Below are 21,464 nucleotides of genomic sequence, written 5' to 3' on the forward strand. Positions count from 1 at the left end.
TAAAATTCAAGCGTATCTCTTTCATACTACATTTTGAACTCATTTTGCTTTTGGAATCGGTATGATTGTATATTAAGGTTTACCTGCTCTTCTCTGTCTTAATTCTTTTAACATTCAGTTTCCAAGTAACAAAGGCTTTATTCATCCTGAAAAGAAAAAAAAATACCTCTTTTATTCTATATATACAACTCATATAGTTAGTTATATGGAACATGTTTATTTAGAGCTAAGCAATGTTAGAAAATTCCTTAGACTATGTTTTGTCTTGCACGATCAAAATAAAGTGCTAAGCCATACAAATTTTCTCCAAAACCATCAACAAAATATAACGCAAACAGCAAATGTAAGTGAAAGCCATTAGATTTTTTTATAGATGCAGAATTCACTTGGCTGCAACATCCCAATAAATATTAAAAACTATGAAATATCTTTATACATTAATTAGCTTGCAATATGTAACAGAAATTGAAAAAAAATGGAGAGGGGGGATCCAATCAGGGAAGGGAGAGGAAGGAAGGAGAAATCACAGTAAGTTGTTTGACAAAGCCTCAAGGAATCCTGTTATTTTACATTTACCTAAAATCATAACAATACATCTATGTGTACACACACACACACACACACACACACACACACACACACACACACTAAAGGAGGTTATGTCACCATGGCTGGCAATGCTTCCCACAAGAACCATAGATTACCAAAATCCCCCAAACCAATCACCACAAGAAATCTCCTTTAGAATTGTCAGGGTAGACTGATTCCCAAATCAATACGGACTGCGGCTGCCGCCCTTGATTGCCTCTCTGAGGTGAAGTTAAGCCCCGCAGCTGAAGACACCACACACTTAGGACACAGGACTCTGGTTATTCTAGCTGGATCTAACCTGAAAGTCTTCTTCCTTCAGTCTAGTGTCCATAGTACCAGAAAATACTAGGAGAGCTGCCAAAGGAGAAAATCGATGAACAGCCCTAGCCAACTGTGACACCCCTGAGCCACACCAACGGCCAGCATGGCAAGGTATCTGTAGAAGTGGCCCTCATATGTTGGTGGTAACCAACAGCTCTCTCAGTGGACTTAGAGCCCATGCAACAGGAAGGAAACCATGCCTGGTGCTAGAGTCTGGCCATCTTCCAGAGGCTAGTGAGGCCATGGAGCTTAGAAGGGACTCTGCTACTGTCACTTTGCTAGACCAGCATTCATTCCTGGCTGCATTCTAAATCTTTTCCATGGATAAGGGAAGCTTTCATCCCTCATCAAAAAGGCTTCTTTGCAGCAAATGGAGACCATCACAGAAAACCACAACCGGACACAATACCGAGATCAACAGAGGGTGGGGAGCCTTTCTCCAGTGGACACATTCACATCACACATCTATCTGCAGCTATGGCCCCGGGAACGTCATGGATGAGGAGATGGAAAGATTATAAAAGCCAGAATACTAGAAGTCTGCTGTGAAACAGTTTCCCGTGGAAACGGCTGCATAAGTAAGATTTGAACAATGGCAATTCTGGTAAACATGGTGATCCAGAAGAATGCTCACAGGGTCACTCTCCTGGGCAAGGAGCTACCGGGCACCTGATGACTGCTGAGAGATGGAGATTGGCCTCTCAAGGATGAGCCCCATAACTGGGTCTCTAATACTAAGTGGCTACCCTTGAACCACATGCACACAAGCAGCAAAAGTGCACTTGCACAATATAATGTAACAATCATAGCCAAGAAAGAGGAGGCTCAACTTGAGAAGGAGGATGCGGAAGGAGTTGTAGGAAGGGGACTTGGGAGGCGATGCAGAGAGAGAAGGGAAAGGGATATAATTATGTTGTTATTGGTCTTTTACTCTTTGTTTAAAAAAAGAAGCCCACCACCAAGCTCCCAAATAAATCACACAGAAGCTTATTATTACTTATGAATGCCTGGCCTTAGCTTGGCTTGTTTCTTGCCAGCTTTGCTTAACTTAAATTATTCTATCTATCTTTTGCCTCCGGGCTTTTGTATTCCTGTATACCTTTCTTTGTTTCTTACTCTGTGGCTTGCTGTGTAGCTGCATGGCTGGCCCCTGGATCCTCCTCCTTCTCTCTTGCTCCTAGCTCTCCCTCTCCTTCCAGATTTCTCCTTCTATATTTACTCTCTGCCTGCCAGCCCTGCCTACCCTTTCTCCTGCCTTGCTATTGGCCATTCAGTTCTTTATTAAACCATCAGGTGTTTTAGACAGGCACAGTAACCCAGCTTCACAGAGATAAACAAATACAACATAAACACAAGTAACACACCTTAAAATAATATTCTACTACATAATTATATTTTAACTAAAATATATAAAATAAATATAAAAGTCAAAATTAAATTTTCAATAAAATTGATTTAAAAAAATACTTTGTGTAGTGCTAACTCAAATTGGAAAACAGTTATGAAAAACAGATGCATGTGTAACTTAAAAAATCTCAAAAAAAAAAAAAAAACTATACAAGGAAGACCTGGGAAGTCTACCTGGTGATTATTCATCATCTATAATTCTGATATGTGAAACAGATCTGATACCTGGGTGCAAGTTTCCTCAACTTCTCCATTTTATATCCCTGTGGGACCAGCTCAGTGCCACATGGCCAGCCCTCCTTCAATCAGCCCTGTTGTCTCATCCTGCTGTCCGAAATCATCTTGCTCTCTTTCCCTCGTCATTACTCACCCCACTCATATGTAACTTCTGTGGAGCAGACACATGCCTATCTTCTCATGGTTCTGCTTCTGGGTTCATACCAAGTAAAGAGTAGGAAGCAAAGGCTGCTCAATAAGCGAGCAGCATCTCCCGACCAAGTCTTGTACACTTGTCTAAAAGCCCCCAGGCCCTTAGTAAAGCCATTGATCACACAACATTTCACAGTTTGAAGTATTATTCAACTTGGGTTGGGACAGAGCTCTGTGTAAGAGCATATGCCTAGCATGTGCGAGGTGCTAGGTTTGATGCATATATTTAAATATGTTTAACTTATGCCTTTAACATATTACATACTTATACGCTTATGTAAAAATGTATAATTTATATATTTTCTTTGTCTTTGACAAAAAAAAAAAACAGCAGGCAACAAGGAAAAGCAGATATTAAAAAAAAAAAAGATTATAAACTGGGTGTCACACAAACATTCAAAGAGTAGCAGTGTCCTTGACCACCCTGGCTCCTACAACACTTTCCCCTCTTCTGCAGGATTCCACAAACTCTGCCTAATGTTTGGCTGTGGGTCTGCATCTGCCTCCACCAGTTGCTGGATGAAGCCTCTCTGATGACAATTGGGTTAGGCACCAATCTGGTCACAGGAGATGACCAGTTCAGGCTACGTATCTACTATTGCTAGGAGTCTTAGCTGGGGTCATTTTTGTAGATTCCCGTGAGATTCCTTGTGCCAGGTTTTTACTTCACCCAAAAATGTCCCCCCTTTTCAATAGTCTCTTTCAGTACTCTCCCCTCCATTTTCCTCCCTCCCAACCCGATCCCGCCTGATCCCATCCCCACCCGCCCTCAGTTCACTCATGGAATCTCTTCTATTTCCCTTCCCAGGGAAATCTGGACATCATCCCCTCATGAACCCTCCTTGTTACCTAGTTTCTCTGGGTCTGTGGATTGTGGCAAAGTTGTAGGAGCCAGAGGGGTCAAGGACTCCACAAGAAAACCCACAGAATCAGCCAACCTGGGCTTACAGGGGCTCACAGAGACTGAACCGACAACCAGGGAGCCTGCATGGGACTGACCTAGACACTCTGCATATATGTTACAGTTGTGTGGCTTGGTCCCCTTTGGGACTCCTAACAGTGGGAGCAGGGGCTGCTTCCGACTCTTTTACTACCTTGTGGGACCCTACTTCTCATACTGGGTTGCCTTATCCAGCCTTAATACAGGGGAGGTTCTTAGTCTTACTGCAAATTGATATGCCATGTTGTGTTGATGTCCATGGGAGGCCTGCTCTTTTCTGAACAGAAATGGAGGAGGAGTAGATGTGGGGGGAAGAGGGGGAGGGACTGGAAGGAGAGGAAGGAGGGGAAACTCCTCCCGGAATATAAAATAAATGAATCTAATTAAAATAATAATTAAAAAAAGCAACAGTGTAACTCCTATTGCAGTGAGATGAATGTAAAGTATCTTACAGCTAGGTAAAAACTCCAAGAACGCATTTGATTCAGTCGCCTGCCCCAGGGCCTTTCCTCTTCTCTATTTTCCTTCATAATGTTTTCTGTCCCCTGGCATCCTACATGTTCATGTGTTTGTTTATTGTTTCTCACACACTTTAAATCAGAATTTTAAAGAGCAGGCTAATTGATTTGTTTAATACAGTTACCCAGCATCTAGAATAATTCTTGGCCCTTCTTGGATGCTCAATAGGTATTCATTAATATGAAAGGCATGAAGAAAAAGTAAATCAATAGAGAATATTCAATCATGTTTGACAATAAAGCATCAGTTTTTATAACATTTATCCAGAAAAGACTAAAATTAAAAAAAAAAAAAGTCCTTAAATGATTCAAGTTCCTTAGTCTAAAACACACTGTGGAACAGCCCATCCTCCTTAGTGCCCCGGGAGCAGCATCACTCTAGTGGAATCAGAGGCCACGGGGCAATCTTATAACACAAACTACCAAGTGTTGATTTCCTTTGCGTCCATCTCACCGGAAGTTGTAAAATATCTTAAACTGTAGCAGTAAGTAGAAGCGATGTCTCTCCGAAAGCCAGTCCAGAGTAGGGATGAGCTCCACTTCTTCCATGTTGGTGCCTGTTTTAGTGATCTGCAATTACAAAGCACAAACTGTGACTTGACTTCTGTTTTCAGGGTGCTGAGAAGGCCCGTATTCACCTTGCACCCTCCACTCCTCTCCCGCCCCGTCTGTCCCTGAATCTGAATGCCCTCTGCACACGGCTGCACACTTGGCATTTTCTCCTGCCCGCTCTCTTGTGCTCTGCAGAATGAACAGGAAAAACTTCCTCTCTATCCGGAGATGTTTTTACAAATAACTTGACAAGTTTTCTGTCTCACACTCTTCATATTTTGTGTAAATTGTTATGATATGGCTGAGGATAGGATTCATCTCTAGGATGCCTGCCTTGCACACAGGAAGTCCTGGGTGGGGGGTCCTTCAGGAGCATACTGTTGAGTTGATTTTAGTTGGATTGTTGGGAGGGCAGAAAAATAAAAACAGATGGTTATTAAACAGATGATCAAAATGGATTAATTATAGCTTGTGGTATCCCATGCTAGGTATATAATGGAAGGATTTCTATGTCTGGTCCTGAAGTTTCTGACAAATACACAAGAAAAGTATTCTTCACTGAGCTGGAACAATCGCTCCACTGGTAAAGTACCTGTCACAGGAGCATGAGGACCTGAGTTCAAGCCCAGAGCCCGTATAAAAAAGCTGCGTGTGGTGGCGTGGACTTGCAATCCCAGCGCTGGAGAGCTGGAGAGAGGTGGATCTCCCTGGGGCTTGCTGGCCAGTCAGCCCACTCACTTGGTGAGTCCAGGCCAGTGGGAGATCCTGTCTCCCCTATCATGAAAGACAAAGTGGCTGGCTCCTGAAGAACTCCCAAGCACACACATATACACACACTCAAAATAAATATTATTTATCATTCCTATTTCACTAACAAATGCCTGTTTTCTAGTTTTCACTTTAAAAATTACATAAAATATTAATGAAGCATTTAAGAGGTGAAAAACTCCTTCCAACTTAATTCTTAAACTTAAATATGTACCAAAAAGAAGAAAAATTTTATTATTAAATAATTTTCTCCCAAGCTGTTTCTTTTTTAAAAATATATTTTATTTTTATGTGCATTTGTGGTTTTGCCATGGATGTCGGGTCCCCCAAAACTGGAGTTACAGACAGGTGTGAGCTGCCATGTGGGTGCTGGGAATTGAACTTGGGTCCTCTAGAAGAACAGTCAAAGCTCTTAACCTTTGAAACCATCTCTCCAGCCCCACAAGCTGTTTCTTAAACATTAACTTCTTAAATTGACTGGTTTCTCCAAGGCACAAAGAAATAAATCATATTGTTTCATATGTGCCTAAAATTAGATATAAGACATACAACTGTATGTATATACATACATATAGACATGGGTTTTACGTCACTTGGGCTGACGATGCTCCCTCCAGGAGACATAGACCATCTTTAAAAAAAACCCAGCATTAGGCAGGAGAAACCACCTTTCAAATTGTTGGTCAGGGGAGTCCAAGAGACTCAAAACAGCATAGGCTACCACAGTTGTCCTTGGTGTCCTCCCAAAGGTTGGTGATATATCCCTATTGCTAAAGACAGGTTTCAGAAGATTCAAGCTGAGTCCAGCCTTCAGGTCTCCTTCCTGAGGACTAGCTCCCACAGTGCCAGAAAGGGTCATACAAGCTGTTCAAGGAGACAAGCAATCAACAGTTCTCCTTAGCTGTGGTGCCTGTGAACCACAACAGTGACCAGCATGGCATGATGTCCCTAAAGGGAAGCAGTGGCCTTCATATCATGGTGATAGCCAACAGCTCTCTAATTAGACTTAAGGCCTATTCAACAGGAGAGAAAATACACCTGGTACTGGCAACCCAGTCAAATATCTAGGGCTAGTGAGGGGGTGGATCTTAGAAGAGAAGCTACTAGAGGGACTTGATTAGCTTGGCACAATTCCCACCTGCATTCTAAATGATTGTCCTTATATCCACAGGCAAATGTCGCTCTCACGCAGCATTAAGGAAGCTTCTCTTTGTCACACAGAGACCATTACAGAAAACCACAACCGGTCAAAATGCAGAGACCAACTGATCGTGGGGTGTCCTGCGTCAATGGATAGTATATCAACAGCACGACTCCTGCACCTAACCTAAGGTTCAGGGACATCGCGGAAGAGGGGCTGGAAAGACTGCGAGAGTCAGAAGAGCAGGAATCTGCTGAGAGAGTATGGGTCCTAGAAACCACAGGGAAGCTGCAGTCATGATTCTGCAAAAATAGGCTGCAAAAAGGACACCACCAACATGGAACGGGGATATATATCAGGTCCAACCTCTAGGCACCGAACAACGGCTGAGTGAGGGAGAGTTAAAGGATAATAAAGAAAAAAGGGTCATGGATTTGAGAGGGGAGTAAGGGAAAACATGGGGGAGTTGAAGGGATGGAACATGGGAAGGGCTGGAGGGGCGAAAGGGGGAAATGATAGAATTACGTTTTAATTATAAATAAGTAAAACAATTGCTACATTAAAAATAAGTCCTAAATTGGTTACTTTTATTTTCCTCTCTTCTTGTTTTTTTGGTAGGGTCTCATTATGCATACTTCAGGTTACAATCTTCCTGCCTCTGTCTCCCCACTACTGGGATTACAAGGTGTGTAGTGCATTGCCCCAATTGGTAATATTTTCTGAGGTAATTCATAAAGCTGAACATATATATTTTACGGTACCTTTGAGACAAATGAAGCAGTAATCATCCAAAATACTTTGCAGTTTTTAGCTTTGTAGGCAGAGACTGCTTGAAGGTCATACTCATTGAAGATGCCTTTGGTGTTCTCCAGAGGAAGGCAGTATATGAATTCACCATCATCTTTCAAAGGTTCCTCAGAAGAAGAAAAAACTTTGACTAAAGTAATTAATTAAATGACTAAACAGACTCAGTGGAAACAATGTTAAGACAGTCAAAATAGGATAGTATCAGTGAGGAAAATTAACCTCAAACCATGCCTAATTCAAGTTCAATTAGACTAATCTTATGAAAGGGTTAAGACATTTCATTTTCATCCTTAAACATAATACAGTGATAAAATGTTTAGAAATATTCATCCATGTACTCGCTATGAACTCTATGATAGACTGTTAATAAGTGTGTCATATTGCATTCTGGATACCAAGCTTACTATTTGCACCGATTGTATGGGGGTCCATATTCTAATAGCTGTGGCAGCATTCTAAGTAGGTCACACACAATAAGCAGTGAGCCCTTTACACATGTTATCTGGACGATGATGCCTCCAACAACTTTAAAGAGACCAAGAATTAAGCACATGTAGGAATTAATATTATTGTGGATCCTCTAACTTGAGAAAGGTCATAGACTCACGAAATAACAAAGTAGGAACTGGAATCCAAGTGTGACTTTAAACTCACACCTGAAGCTTCTATAGTAAGTGCTAAAGTTCCTGTCTCATTTACTTGGAAGTATTGAGAAATTGGCTAGCGTCCACTGAGAAAATGTAAAGTGTAAATTCTAAAGCTATTTTCTTTTAGCTTTGAAATGTGCACTTTTATCAATAAAATTTTTTAATCATATGAAAATTGAATTTAATAATTTCAGTCACTTTATTAAAAGTGTAATTTAGTAATTTGGTGATACTCTCAAAAACTACTGAATCAAGTGCACCAAAACTATTTCCATTTACTGTGGTTTTAGACTTTGGATTCAGTTTTACAGTTTTTACATTATTTTCTTTTTTGAAAAGTGTTTCCATTGTGGTAGCTATTTGCTTTCTTATTTTGGCTCCAATTATAACTTGTATTAAGAAACCTTCAAAAATAAACTTAAATCCTGAAAATCAGAGAAAATGAGAGCTGGGTGGTAGTGGCGCACATCTTTAATCCCAGCACTCAGGAGGCAGAGCCAGGAGAATCTCTGTGAGTTTGAGGCCAGCCTGGTATACAGAGGGAGATCCAGAACAAGAACCAAAACAACACAGAGAAACCCTGTCTTGAAAAACAAAAAAAAAAAAAAAAAAAAAGAGGAAATGAGACAGCCTAGTGACTAGCCAAGCGATGAGCTTTATTGTAGCTTTTTGACCAATTAAACCATTTTTGTTTTAATTCTGTTTTCTAAGGTTATTAGAAACTTGGTGTAGATAGAATTATCAAGTTTTTTTGCATACAAATTAAGTATAATTTACTCAAAGATCCAAAGCACCTATGCACAGCTAGAGTTTTGTTTTGCACTTTCAAACACACTATGTCCACAATCTACCTGATACTACAGCACATTCTTTTTCCATTTAATCTTCACAGCTCTCTAGAATAATTCCCATTATCTCAGTTTCAGGGTCAAAGAAACTATAAAGCTCAGAGAGAGTAGAAACTTGCTCAAGACAAAATAGATTGCTCAAGACAGAGATTCAAAACTACAAGCCAGGAAGTGGTGGTGCACACCTTTAATCCCACACTTGGGAGGCAGAGGCAGGCGGATCTCTGTGAGTTCAAGGCCAGCCTGGTCTACAGAGTGAGATCCAGGACAGGCACCAAAAGCTACATAGAGAAACCCTGTCTCAAAAAAACAAAAACCGAAACAAACAAAACTACATGAATCTAATTTATGAATGAACTTCTAGTCACCTTATGTTGACTATGAACAACGATCAAAAGACCTTTTGTCCTTAGAGTAACCATCTAGAGCGGGGATTGGCAAACTATGCCCGGGTCAGGTATCTGTTTTTATAAATAAAGTTTTATTGACATACAGACATATCCATTTGTTGTGTACTGTATACCAACAGTCTTGTGCACAGTGACAGAATGAGTGCTTCCTTGCAACAGAGCTCACGTGACCTATGAAGACTAAAATACTTGTTATATGGCCCTTTAAAGGAAAAAACCTAACCCAGGGTTTGGAACAGTGGTTCTTAATCACGTAGCAGTTTACCAAGAAAACAAACAACTGGCCTCACTTTCACCATTTCTTATTCAGTTGGCCTAGTGTGCAGATGAGAACATGAATTTCTGGTAAGTTCTTAAACAAGTTCCTTTTATTTCTTTTTTAAAATCACAAAGTAACAGACACCCAAAAGTAGATTCCAATTTAAGGGAGATGGGGCACTTTCCTGTGAACCCAATGGGAAGAGTTGGGGGGACAGACTAGAGATGTATTATAGACAAAACTGTCCTGCTTTATCTTTATTCTTTAAGTAGGTGAAATAAATTATGTTGATTCTTTTATATTTGCCAACAATTACTGTAATATGTCATCAGTGAGCTTTGATGTGATAGTTACAATAGATTAATAAAAGATAGTTTCAAATTTTAATTTTTAATAGTTGAAATTGCATAAGGTAGAATCGCACCTTTAGACTGCGCTTCGGAGGGACAACCTTAGGAAGATATTTCAAATTACGTGGAAGTACTGGAGTTTTCCATTCAAGCTTTTCTCTTAGCCTAATAATATGTTTTATGGCATCATGCTCTTCTGGTTCTGGTGGAGAAAGTTTTTTAAAGTTCAATACAAGTACAAGTATAGGCATCATCATTTAGTAGTAATATACACTATTACAAATTTTTCTATAAATAGAAAATTTAAATGGTAAGTTGTAGAAGTTAACAGATACTATGCAATTAAAGAAAGAATAGCTTTAAACTAAGCTTTAACAGGCGCTCAAAAGGAAACCCATTATTTGTCTACTCAAGAAAGATAGCACAATTTGCATATAATGTGCACATGTGCCCGCTTGCATACATGCACACATCCACATAAGCACGTACACACACACACCACAAACACACAACAAGGAAGGTGGAGATAAATACATACGAACATGAAACTCCTGCTAGTGGCCTGTCCACTGGACCTTTAGGGATGACGTATACAGTGTCCACACTTACTGATCTCTTACTTTGCTTGAAATGTATTCCAAAACTGAAATGGATTTGTGGATAAGAAAATATGAAGTAAACTATGAGCAGTGTCAAGAAAGACAGGCAGACAGACAGACAGATGTCACAAAGGGTTTAATTACATGATCATAGATCAAAAGCCACAGGAAATACTAGATCAGGGCCAGTCAAAGCCTTTCTTGATTAAGGCCTAAGATCTTGGACCAGAAGTCGTAGGATCCGAGAAAGCAGTGTGGGTTGGAGGCATTCTTCCCGAGGACAGTCACTCCCCAAACTTCTTCCAAGCCCTATGTCTTGATCTCTTTGCTGGTAGATAATAATTTCCTGCTCCTTGACATAATCTTTGTGTTTTGTTTTTGTTTCTATTTCCCATGTTACGAAGACTACCCCTTAAACTTCATTTTATACTTTTTTCAGTTTTGAAATTAAGTTTCACAGTGTACACATTTGTAGGGGCACAATGTGATAATTCAATACATATATGTGACAGTCATGTCATTACCATGACCAGACCAGTCATTACCAGTTCCCTCTCCTTAAACACTTCCCTGTGTTGGGAATTGTCAAACTCCTCTGCGGAGCTTCAGAAAATGTCAGTTTTTGTGACTCACGTTCTCTTCGTCTCCCTCTGCCTTGTCCTTCACCACGACTGTAGGAACTTACACACCCATTGGCAGTGGACCACTCTCCTTTCTCCACGTCCTTGCTAGTTCTTGTAATTTCTTTCACTGTTCTGATTGGTGTGCAATGGTCTCTTGTTGTGTTTCTTATTTAAATTTCCCTGATGATTAGTGGTGTGTAACAATTTCCACACACTTGTTTGCATTTTATACCTTTTGTTGTGACTATTCAGATAGTTGCCCATTTGCTCACTGGCAGGTGGCTCCTGAGGGTTTTTTTTTTGTTTGTTTTTTGTTTCTTGTATATTCTGGAAATGGCCTCGTGTCCAGTGAACAGTTTGAAAATGTTTTCTCCCATTCTGTGAGCTCTTTCTTCTCTCTATTGACTATTTACTCTGCTGTGTGAAAGTTCCTTATTAAACAACAGAACCAATCACAGGAGCTTTGGAAAAGCACACAGGGTGTGCCAGCAGGGCCAGCAATCCCAAAACGGAATTCTGTATTTCAGGCCTACCAGAAGTCATACATGGCATCTGAATAAAACAATTCCTTTGCTAACAATCAAATGGAACTTGTGCTATTTTATAAAACAGCACCAGAACTAAGATAAAAACTCTTCACTGTTTCCTCAAAGCCAGCAAAAGAGACTAGACTAAATCTGCTAGCAAGACAGACCCTGACACAATGCACTATTCCCCCAGGAGAAGACAGTCAATCATTCCACTGATTAGAAGAAGTTGCAGGACCCCCAGCACTCAAGGGAGGCCAAATCTGCACAGATGCAGGGGTTTCTGCTGAGATACTGAGAAATCTGGATGGTCCTGTGTGAATAAGGGGTTCTGATGATAAATTTCTCTCTGGGTCATGGTGTTCTAGTAAGAAACAGGAAAGTTTCCTTTACAAGATTTATGATATTAAAATAGCAATTTCAAATATAAAGAAAGTGTCAAAATGTTCATGGGAAAATGTGTTTAACTATTTGGGCATTTAATCATTGTATCAGATAAAGATATAAATCTCAAATCTACCAGGTAGTGCAGACCTGTAATTCCAGAGTTTGAGGCAGGAGATCTAAATTTCAAGGCCAGCTTGAACTACATAGTGAGTCTTTGTTAAGAAAACCATAGGCTGACAATCAAGCTAGATGGTGGAATGCTTGCCTAGCATGTGCAAGACCCTGTGGTAACCGCCCCCTACCCACGCCCCCCCTGCACGCACGCACACTCACACGCACGTGCACACGCACACACACACACACACACACACCATACAATTTTTACTAGAAGCATAAAACAAAGCTATACTTTATCCTGCATGGAGTTCTAAAACTATAACCAGAGTATCTTCAGTAAGGACATAATCACTGAATACCTTGTCAATTTTAATGCTATTGTTAAGTTTCAAAAATAACAGAAGAATGAGCAATTCTTTAAGGTATCAAACATGCAAGACTCAGCCACACTTTTTCTTTTCCATGAGGGTCAGTGTCCAACATGAGCATGAAAACCATGGAAAGCTTGCAAGCATGCATTGCTTTCGATAGTCTGGGGCAGGACTGCAACATACCTGCCCTGTCATACAATTTAAAGAGGGCTTTCTTCGCTTTTTGTGTGGGTAAAACTTTGTTCCTCTTTTTCTTTTGATTTCCTTCTCTCGGGGACAACTGATTTTGAAGCCATTAAACATTGTTGACTGAACTTTTCTTCAAGGTAACCTTCGAGGAAAAACATTATGAACTGAGTATCTACTATGAGCTCTAATAACACCATAGTAATTCACATACCAAGCAATACACTCAGTTATCACATGAGGCACTAGGGGCACATGCTGAGCCAAGGCACCTGGGTTCACAGGAGCACACGCTACTCTTGTAGCTGTTTTCCTTTGCAAGTAGCATGCCTGCCTTCCCTTCCCTCCCTTTGAAAGGAGGAGGTAAAGTGTGGGAGGGATACAAACAACCCCTGCCCTTGCCTAGAGGGTGTTCTTAATGATGAGGCCACCGTGTAGGCCAGGGAGGTGTGGGAGCCTCTTGGAATAGAGGCTAATGACAGTGACAACTTTTCATAATGACCTCATTCTTCTCCTCTTCCACACTCCACCCCTGGCTACAGTAAGACCGGTAGGCACTTATAAGGATGACGTTAGTCAATACCATTACAGTCCTTGCTAAGGTGGATGCTGGCTGCCCTGCGTGACCATTTTATCAATAGAGCACAACTTTAGAGTATGAGTGAACACTCGCAGGAAAGACATCTTTTGATTAACTTTAACTTGGGACCCATACAGAATATATTTAAATACGAATGCAGAAGGGTAAGAAGGGTATTGCTCATATTTCTAGGACTTACTTATGGTGGGTTACAATATGAAGACCGAGGGAATTGGTGGCAAGAGGACTCTTTAGAAGCCATTTTATTTGTTCTTTCACGTTTAACAAATACCTCTGCAGCAAAGGCGCTGAGCTAGAACTGAGTCAGTGACAAAATACCCTAACTGCAAACAAAACAAGTGAGTGTAGATGTGACCATTGCATCTCATCAAGTGCCACTGCCGCCTTTAGTCCCCCTTAGGGGACTTGTCTGCTCAGAGGAGACGCCTGAGCTCATCCGTTCCAGATGCTGAGAGACACAATCAGATGGCAAGAGATGGCAAGGCTTTGAATTTTGGAGGAGGATGAGAAGTTAAGGCAGAAGAAACCACAGGACAGCAAAGCACTGCCCAGGTGATGGACAATGAGGGGATGTCGGCTTCCCTGGACCGGTTAGAGGAGACCGAGTTGTACGCTGTAGTCCTTCCCTAAGGACTCTCTCAAACGGCAGCTGTTTATAGTCTCATGCTCCATGGAGCCCAGATTGGAAAGTGGGTTTGTTTTCATTATCACTCCCTACTCACCACTTCCAAAACAATTTGTGCCCTTTAAAAATAAAAATAAAATCCTACTCTTTTCAAGTTCCTGGCTTTTTGCTACATCATACACTCCAGCATTTCACTAGAATCCAATTGCTTGGTCACTCAGTTAACTTGTAACTTTGGCTCTACAGAGATCGCCTTCTCCATTTCAATATTCCTAAACTGACACTTGCTTGATGCTATGCCCTTCTGTTACATCCCAGATCTCCTCAAATTTCTACATCTAAACCCCTAACATTTAAGCAACTATAGGCAATATCTATGACACAGTCTTAAAAAGTATTTTTTAACTGACATACAGACCAATGGAATCAAATTGAAGACCCTGACATTAATCCACACACATGAACACCTGATTTTTGACAAAGAAGTCAAAACCATACAATGGAAAAAAAGAAAGTATCTTCAACAAATGGTGCTGGTGTAACTGGATGTCAACATGTAAAAGATTACAAATAGAGCCATATCTGTCACCATGCACAAAACTCAAGTCCGGATGGATCAAAGACCTCAACATAAATCCAGTTACACTGAACTTGATAGAAGAGAAAGTGGGAAGTACTCTTGAACGCATTGGCACAGGAGACCATTTCCTAAATATAACACCAGCAGAACAGACACTGAGAGCAACAATTAATAAATGGGACCTCTTGAAACTGAAAACTTTTGTAGGGCAAAAGACACGGTCAATAAGACAAAAAGACAGCCTACAGAATGGGAAAAGACCTTCACCAACCCCACATCTGACAGAGGACTGATCTCCAAAGTATATAAAGAACTCAAGAAAGTAGACATCAAAATACTGAAAAATCTAGTTTAAAAATGGGCTAAGGAGCTAAACAGAGAATTCTCAAAAGAAGAATCTCAAATGGCTGAAAGTCATTTAAGGAAATGCTCAGCATCCTTAGTCATCAGAGAAATGCAAATCAAAATGACTCTGAGATACCACCTTACACCCATCAGAATAGCTATGATCAAAAACACCAATGACAGTCAATGTTGGAGAGGATGTGGAGCAAAGGGAACACTCCTCCACTGCTGGTGGAAGTGCAAACTTGTACATCCATTGTGGTTCAGTATGGCGGTTTCTCAGAAAATTGGGAATCAATCTACCTCAAGACCCAGCCATACCACTCTTGGGCATATACCCAAGAAATGCTGATTCATACCATAAAGATACATGCTCAGCTATGTTCATAGCAGCACTATTCATAATATCCAAAACCTGGAAACAACCTATGTAGCTGGAGAATGTGGCACAAAATGGCCTACTGGGCAAAGAACTGCCCTTGCCTGGACTGCTGACAGTACGAATGCTGTTCTTTCTTTCTGGACACAAGGAAAGCGACCACTGTACTCTGCCAAGACAGGGTAAGATGGTCTTTCAGAATTCCTGCTTCTGAAAATAATCTGTCAAATACTCTAGGCCTGTAGCCAATTTGAATGCACCAACAATGTTAAGAAACATTAGGTGACTGTCCAGGCTGCCAGCTGTCTCTGTCTACTCTTGCAAGATTCCTGAAAGTTGCTTGCATCCATCTACCATTTCTCAGGTACCATTATATTCCTTCTCAGGTCTTTGATGGGATCGAAGACTAGCAGTTATAGTTACAACTTAGTATATATATAATATCTTAGATATAACATATTAATTATTAGATTTAGGTTCTTTAGGATAGGATACCTTTTGGGATGATCTTTGTAACATACCATTTACCTACGCTCTAGACTTCTCTGGATTTTAGTATGTGTTTCTTGCTTGATATTGTTCGAATTGATTGTAGTTCCATCTTATCTAGGTCATGAGAGAGAGAGAAAGAGAGAGAGAGAGAGAGAGAGAGAGAGAAAGAGAGAGAGAGAGAGAGACAGGGTTTCTCTGTGTAGCTTTGGAGCCTGTCCTGGAACTCGCTGCCTGTAGTGGTGACCGCTCAAGAGGCTTCTGCGTGGGGATTCGTTTTTAGAGAAGGCTGTTTACACAGCACCTCCACGTGCTCAGTGGGCTGCCAGTGGGAAAGAAGTCCTGGGAGAAGATACCTGAGGACCGACCAGTTCTAGAGGACACAGCAGGGAGGAACCCTACAGTGAAACTCTCAGGAGGCCAGTACTGCAGACAGGCCTGAGTTTATAAACCGGGGACATGAAGAGCTACACAGAGAACAGAGCGGTCAAAAACTGACACACTGGATATGGTAGAATTTGAACAAAGACAAAGGAGGACTGAAAAGGGGTGTGTGCAGAGCAATCAGGATACTAGTAGTTATGAGTCAGAGAGGGGGGGAGGGAGGGAGGGAGGGAAAGAGAGAGAGACAGAGAGACAGGGAGAGACAACACCCAGGAAGCAGTGAAGACTTAAGAAAATACTGTTGCATTTTAAGGTCTTACAGTTCATGGTGATCACACTATGAAAAGATCAGAGACATCAGGCATCCTTGGTGGTGCTGGGGGCATTCCTGTTATTTTCATCATTATCTGTATCAGCATTTAGAGTATGATGCTTTTAAGAAGCGGTTTCACATTTGGAGGCGTTTCCACCTGCTGTACCTCATGGAACTAGGTGGACACCAAAGCTCCTAGTTTGAAAGGAAGGGCTACAGTTGAAGGACATGTAAAGGCCATGCCTGGATAGTAATCTTCGTAGATGCCCTCTGCTCCCTCTGTTTTCACGGACTCGGAGGACATTCTCTTCGCCGGGACCTTGGCTGGCTGGCTCTCTGATGACGTGCCATCTTTGCACCTTTGGTCTTTAGGTCTTAAACGTCTAAGACGACAAAAGAATAGTGAGAAGAAGAAGAAAGGCTGCCCACGGTCTCAAACCCACAGCTCTAACTAACAGAGTCTTTGCTTTTAACACACGACATGGCAGACACTGTAATTCAAGATTAACGTTTGCTCTGTGCTTTATAACGACATCAATCTATCCTTTCGAGCAGTGTTCTGTTAGATATTTGAAAAGCGAAACTAAACATTTACATAAAATAATTAATGCTAAATGGGTCTAACAGGTTTTAGCATAAAATAATATTATACATTATTATTGAAGGTTTAAAACTTGGCTTAATTTTTGGAGATGAAGGAATGTCACCCATTAGGCTAGTGGCAGAGACAATGATCTGAAATGCCGTACTCCTCCTTCACTGCCTTCCTCCAGGGAAAGCACAACAAATAGCCCATCCATATTGATTGTAAAAGTTGGCGAAGACTTCATAATAGAATCCAAAAATCAGTGAGTACAACTGACTTATACAGTAGACAAACTTCGAAGGCACAGGAAATCTGGGGTCCTGTAAAGCCTTGAACATATTTCTCAGGTCGGGAGAAACAGGCCTACTGCCGCATTAAACAATTAATAACACGAGAAAGAAAGCCGAGGTCAAGAGCACACAGCACAGCTCCTGTGAATGGATTGATGGCATGTTATTAGGTGTTTTTATATTAATAACCTTCCCTTCTGAGCACTTTCTAAATCCCCATTTTGTTATAAACGTCTTTAAAAGTTGCCTCTTCATTGGAACATCTACCTGTAATCTTTTGTCTATTATTTATGAACTTTGGACAGTAATCCTTGGTCACTTTTTATAGTAGACTTTGACTTCCACATTTTTTAAGATACTGTAATAAACAAAGTCTTAGCTTCGATGGAACTGACCTATCTTGGCCATTATGGTTTGTTTTGCATTTTTAGGAAATCCATCCTTACCCAAGGTGACTACAAAACTCTAAAAGCATTAGAAAAACATGTTAAAGTTTTGCCTTTCAGTCTTTTAATTCATGCCTTAGTATATTAGCATTATTCATGTCTTAATTCATGAAAGAAGAATAGGATATGAGGGACAGGCTCTGATCCCACCTACCCACCTTCTTATGAACATGTAACATTAGTTAACACCTCCACTCCATCCTCACAAGATGGCTTTCAGATTTTATTTTCAGGAGAGTACTTTTTTTTTTAATGGGTAATTTCTAATTGTTTGGGGTTTTTCCTAGTTAATTTGTTACTGACATAATTAGTGTATCACATGTATTAAACTTTTAAAACTTTGTTAAATGATCATATGACTTTCTATGCTCACTTTGTAACTGTTCCACATAATGTGGTAGAGCATTTGTGTCCTGCAGTTGTTGGGGCGGGGGGGGGAAGGGGGGGCAACAACTAATCCTTCCTGTGTCTCTGTCTACTTTAAAAGAAGGATGCTAACTTGGTTGTTTCTGTCTTCTATATTATCATTAGCTTTGATGCCTGGTCTGTCAGCTAAAGAGAATGACTTAATAAAATGGTAAACTTGCCAATTTTTCCTTTATTTTGTCAGTTTTTGCTTCAAATAGATCTATTTGCATTTGCAACAGCTGTTGCCCACATAATTGGTGTGTGTGTGTGTGTGTGTGTGTGTGTGTGTGTGTGTGTGTGTGTGTGTGTGTTGAGACAGAGTCTCACTATGCAGACCAGGCTGGCCTCTGTTTCAGGACAATCCTCCTGCCTCTGCCTCCCAAGCTCTGGAATGATAGGCACATGCCACTGTGCCTGGCTTTGAAGTCAATGTTTTAATCATAAAGTTACAGTTTGTTCATCTTCACTTTTACTTTAGAGACTTCTTGTCTAGCAGATAATATTTTCTTTTGATACTACAATAATGTCTTTACATGTTTTCCCATCATTTTCTTTTTCATCTGTTGGTATGTTCTTATACTTTCCAGGATGTTTCCGTAACATGCATTTTAGCTATGTCTAATTTGACATTTTCAAAATTATTTTAAACTACTTTTAACTAGTTTCCCTTCAAATTGTACATATCTTTTGCCTTTTACTTAGAACTTTTTTGTTTATTGTTATTAGAAACATACTTTAGATTTATTGAGACCATTTTATTTTGTTAACTATGTATTTCCTTCCTCTCCTATTTCCTAACTCAACTATATTTCTGATATTATGGTATTTATTTATTTATTTATTTATTTATTTATTTATTTATATCCTTCTGCCTCAGACTCCTGAGTGCTGGGATTAAAGGTGCGCCTCCACCATGCCTGACTTGACACTATATTTTTAATTTCCAAGAGCTATTTCTTTTTCTACAAATGTTAGGTATTTTTAACTTGTAAAAGTTGACTATTTCTCATTTCTCTGGTTGTCTTATGAGAGCTTTGAGATTGTTGCTGAACTTCTATATCCACATAGTCTGTTTCTTCCATGCTTCTTTGATTTTTTTTTTAATTTCCCTCATGTTATGAAACCTTCCTCATGGTCATGCACTGATTATCTTTAATAATGTAATTATTCAGCAGTGGACTGGGGCTACCCGAGAAGACATAAGGTGAGATCAGGATAAAATCAACCCACGAAGGTATTACCTGGGTCACTCCAAGGTTTTCTGAAATCCAGAACCCTCAATAAATCTTCACATGACAGTTTGAAATTAACTTTTAGGTGAGAGGACAAGCTAATAGATTTCATCACGGTGTTTTTCATACGTATGTGTCATTATAACTTGTTCTCACTTCCCCCCACTGTCCCCCCTCCACTCATGACATTTTAAGGTTGGTTGTTTGTTGAGGTGAAGTCTTATGCAGCCTATACTGGACTTAAACTCAATATGCAACCAAAAATAATCTGGAAGTTCTGACCCTTCTGCCTGTACCTCCAGCATATTGGTCAAGTGCCACCACACCCAGGTAATGCTGGACATTGAGCCTGGGTTTCACGCAGGATAGATAAGCAAGCACTCTATCAACTGAGCTACAACCCCACCATGGCTTCCCAGGAGCTCTACAGTGTTGAGATTTTACTCTAGAAAAACAAGCAACCAAACCTCTTTTTACTATAGCTCATTTTTACCTTTGTCGTGGCTTGCGTTCCTTCTTATCTGCATCTGGTTTTCGAACTGTCAGATCAATGGGTATATATGTCTCCATCTAGTTTTCTAAGTGAAATATGAAATAACTGACTCTGAAAAACAAAACCACGTTGGATTTTTAATATAAGACAAGTTGAGAACTATTCGTATTGATATCCAAACCTGCAGACAGAGTTGTCAATTTCTCAGAAGGCTTAGCATAATATTCCAAACTGTGCAAGCATTTATTGAACACAGCATCGCGTCCAGATGTGCACTAAGCTAGTTACCTCTTGTGATAAATCTCCAGATCCCCCAAATCCCTCTCCAAGACCACTTCTCCTTTCTCATACTGGTGGGTTTATTTACACCCCAACTTCAGTTTTCATTACATCCCTGCTGACAATTGTACGTCTTAGGACCAAAAAGACCTGATAAGGTCAACACAGCAGTGACTCGAGCTACTGAAATAACTTCAGAATTTACTAACGACCAAAAGGTCACTTCCAGATACTACCATTCGGCTGCAGATAGTAAAAAAACAAAAGGGAGGGGGTAAAATATGGAAAAGGGAATCTTGTGCTGAATGTGCAAGTAACTCAGTGGAAGAATATGTGCTTAGCTTGTAGAACACACACACACACACACACACACACACACACACACACAAGGTGAAGAGGAGGAGCAGAGAGAGGAAACAGGGTACATCTTTTTGATTACTAAGGAAAGTCTAACAAGACACAGAAAGTGATAATGTAGGGAAGTATTCTGTAACTAAAGTCAAGAATTTAAGCCTAGAAACCAATGTAAGATGAAAAGGGTCTTAGCTAACAAGCTGTCCTTCAGGTAAATCAAGTAAGGCAAGAATAGTCCTCACTGAGACAGAAATACTAGAGATGCTAATGTTGATGAGTATGAAGCTGACATCTACAGTGTCAATACAGGACAGTCTATGCCATGACTAGACATGGGTATACAAAACGTTGAGTTGAGACCTAAAAAGTACCAAATTTCACCACAGAAGGGCCATCCTCCACAGCTGAGAACTGAAGGGTTTGATGTCAGGGCCACATGTTAAAATAAGATAAAGAGACTGACCTGAGGGATCTCAAAATAGATAAAGAAATAGACTCCGAGAGGCAGGGGCTGGGTGAGCCAGGGGCTGGGTGAGGTGGTGGCTGGGTTAGAACCATCCTCGAACCAAGGTCTGTCTGCACTTGTGACAGAGCAGGAATTGGTAAGTTTTCCAGAAACAGACCAAAGTAAATATTTTTAGCTTTGTGGACAAAGAGACAAAATTGGGCATTTATTTCAGTATATATTTGTTAGTTTCTGTATTTTTTGATTGATAAAAAATGTAACAAATTCTACTAATTGAGCACAGACTTTTTTTTTTTTTTTTTTTTTTTTTTTTTTTTTTTTGAGCCAAGGTCTCACTATGTAGTCCTGGCTGGCCTTGAAGTCACAGAAATCCACTTGCCCCTGCTTCCTGAGTGC

The 21,464-nt window shown here is 40.4% G+C and overlaps 1 protein-coding gene across 1 annotated transcript in view; it reads right to left on the reverse strand.

The window, feature by feature from the left end:
- Dnah14 (dynein axonemal heavy chain 14) overlaps window positions 1-21,464 on the reverse strand; it is a 225,464-nt gene that overhangs the window by 201,164 nt on the left and 2,836 nt on the right. The window contains 9 exon segments of the mRNA XM_037211077.1: window positions 84-146; window positions 4,661-4,776; window positions 7,429-7,581; window positions 10,063-10,190; window positions 12,796-12,835; window positions 12,837-12,943; window positions 16,174-16,255; window positions 16,702-16,897; window positions 19,970-20,080. Coding sequence (XP_037066972.1) covers window positions 84-146; window positions 4,661-4,776; window positions 7,429-7,581; window positions 10,063-10,190; window positions 12,796-12,835; window positions 12,837-12,943; window positions 16,174-16,255; window positions 16,702-16,897; window positions 19,970-20,046 — 962 coding nt within the window. The 5' untranslated portion in view covers window positions 20,047-20,080.

The sequence above is a fragment of the Peromyscus leucopus genome, chromosome 15 (assembly GCF_004664715.2).
Source record: "Peromyscus leucopus breed LL Stock chromosome 15, UCI_PerLeu_2.1, whole genome shotgun sequence".
Lineage (NCBI taxonomy): Eukaryota > Metazoa > Chordata > Mammalia > Rodentia > Cricetidae > Peromyscus > Peromyscus leucopus.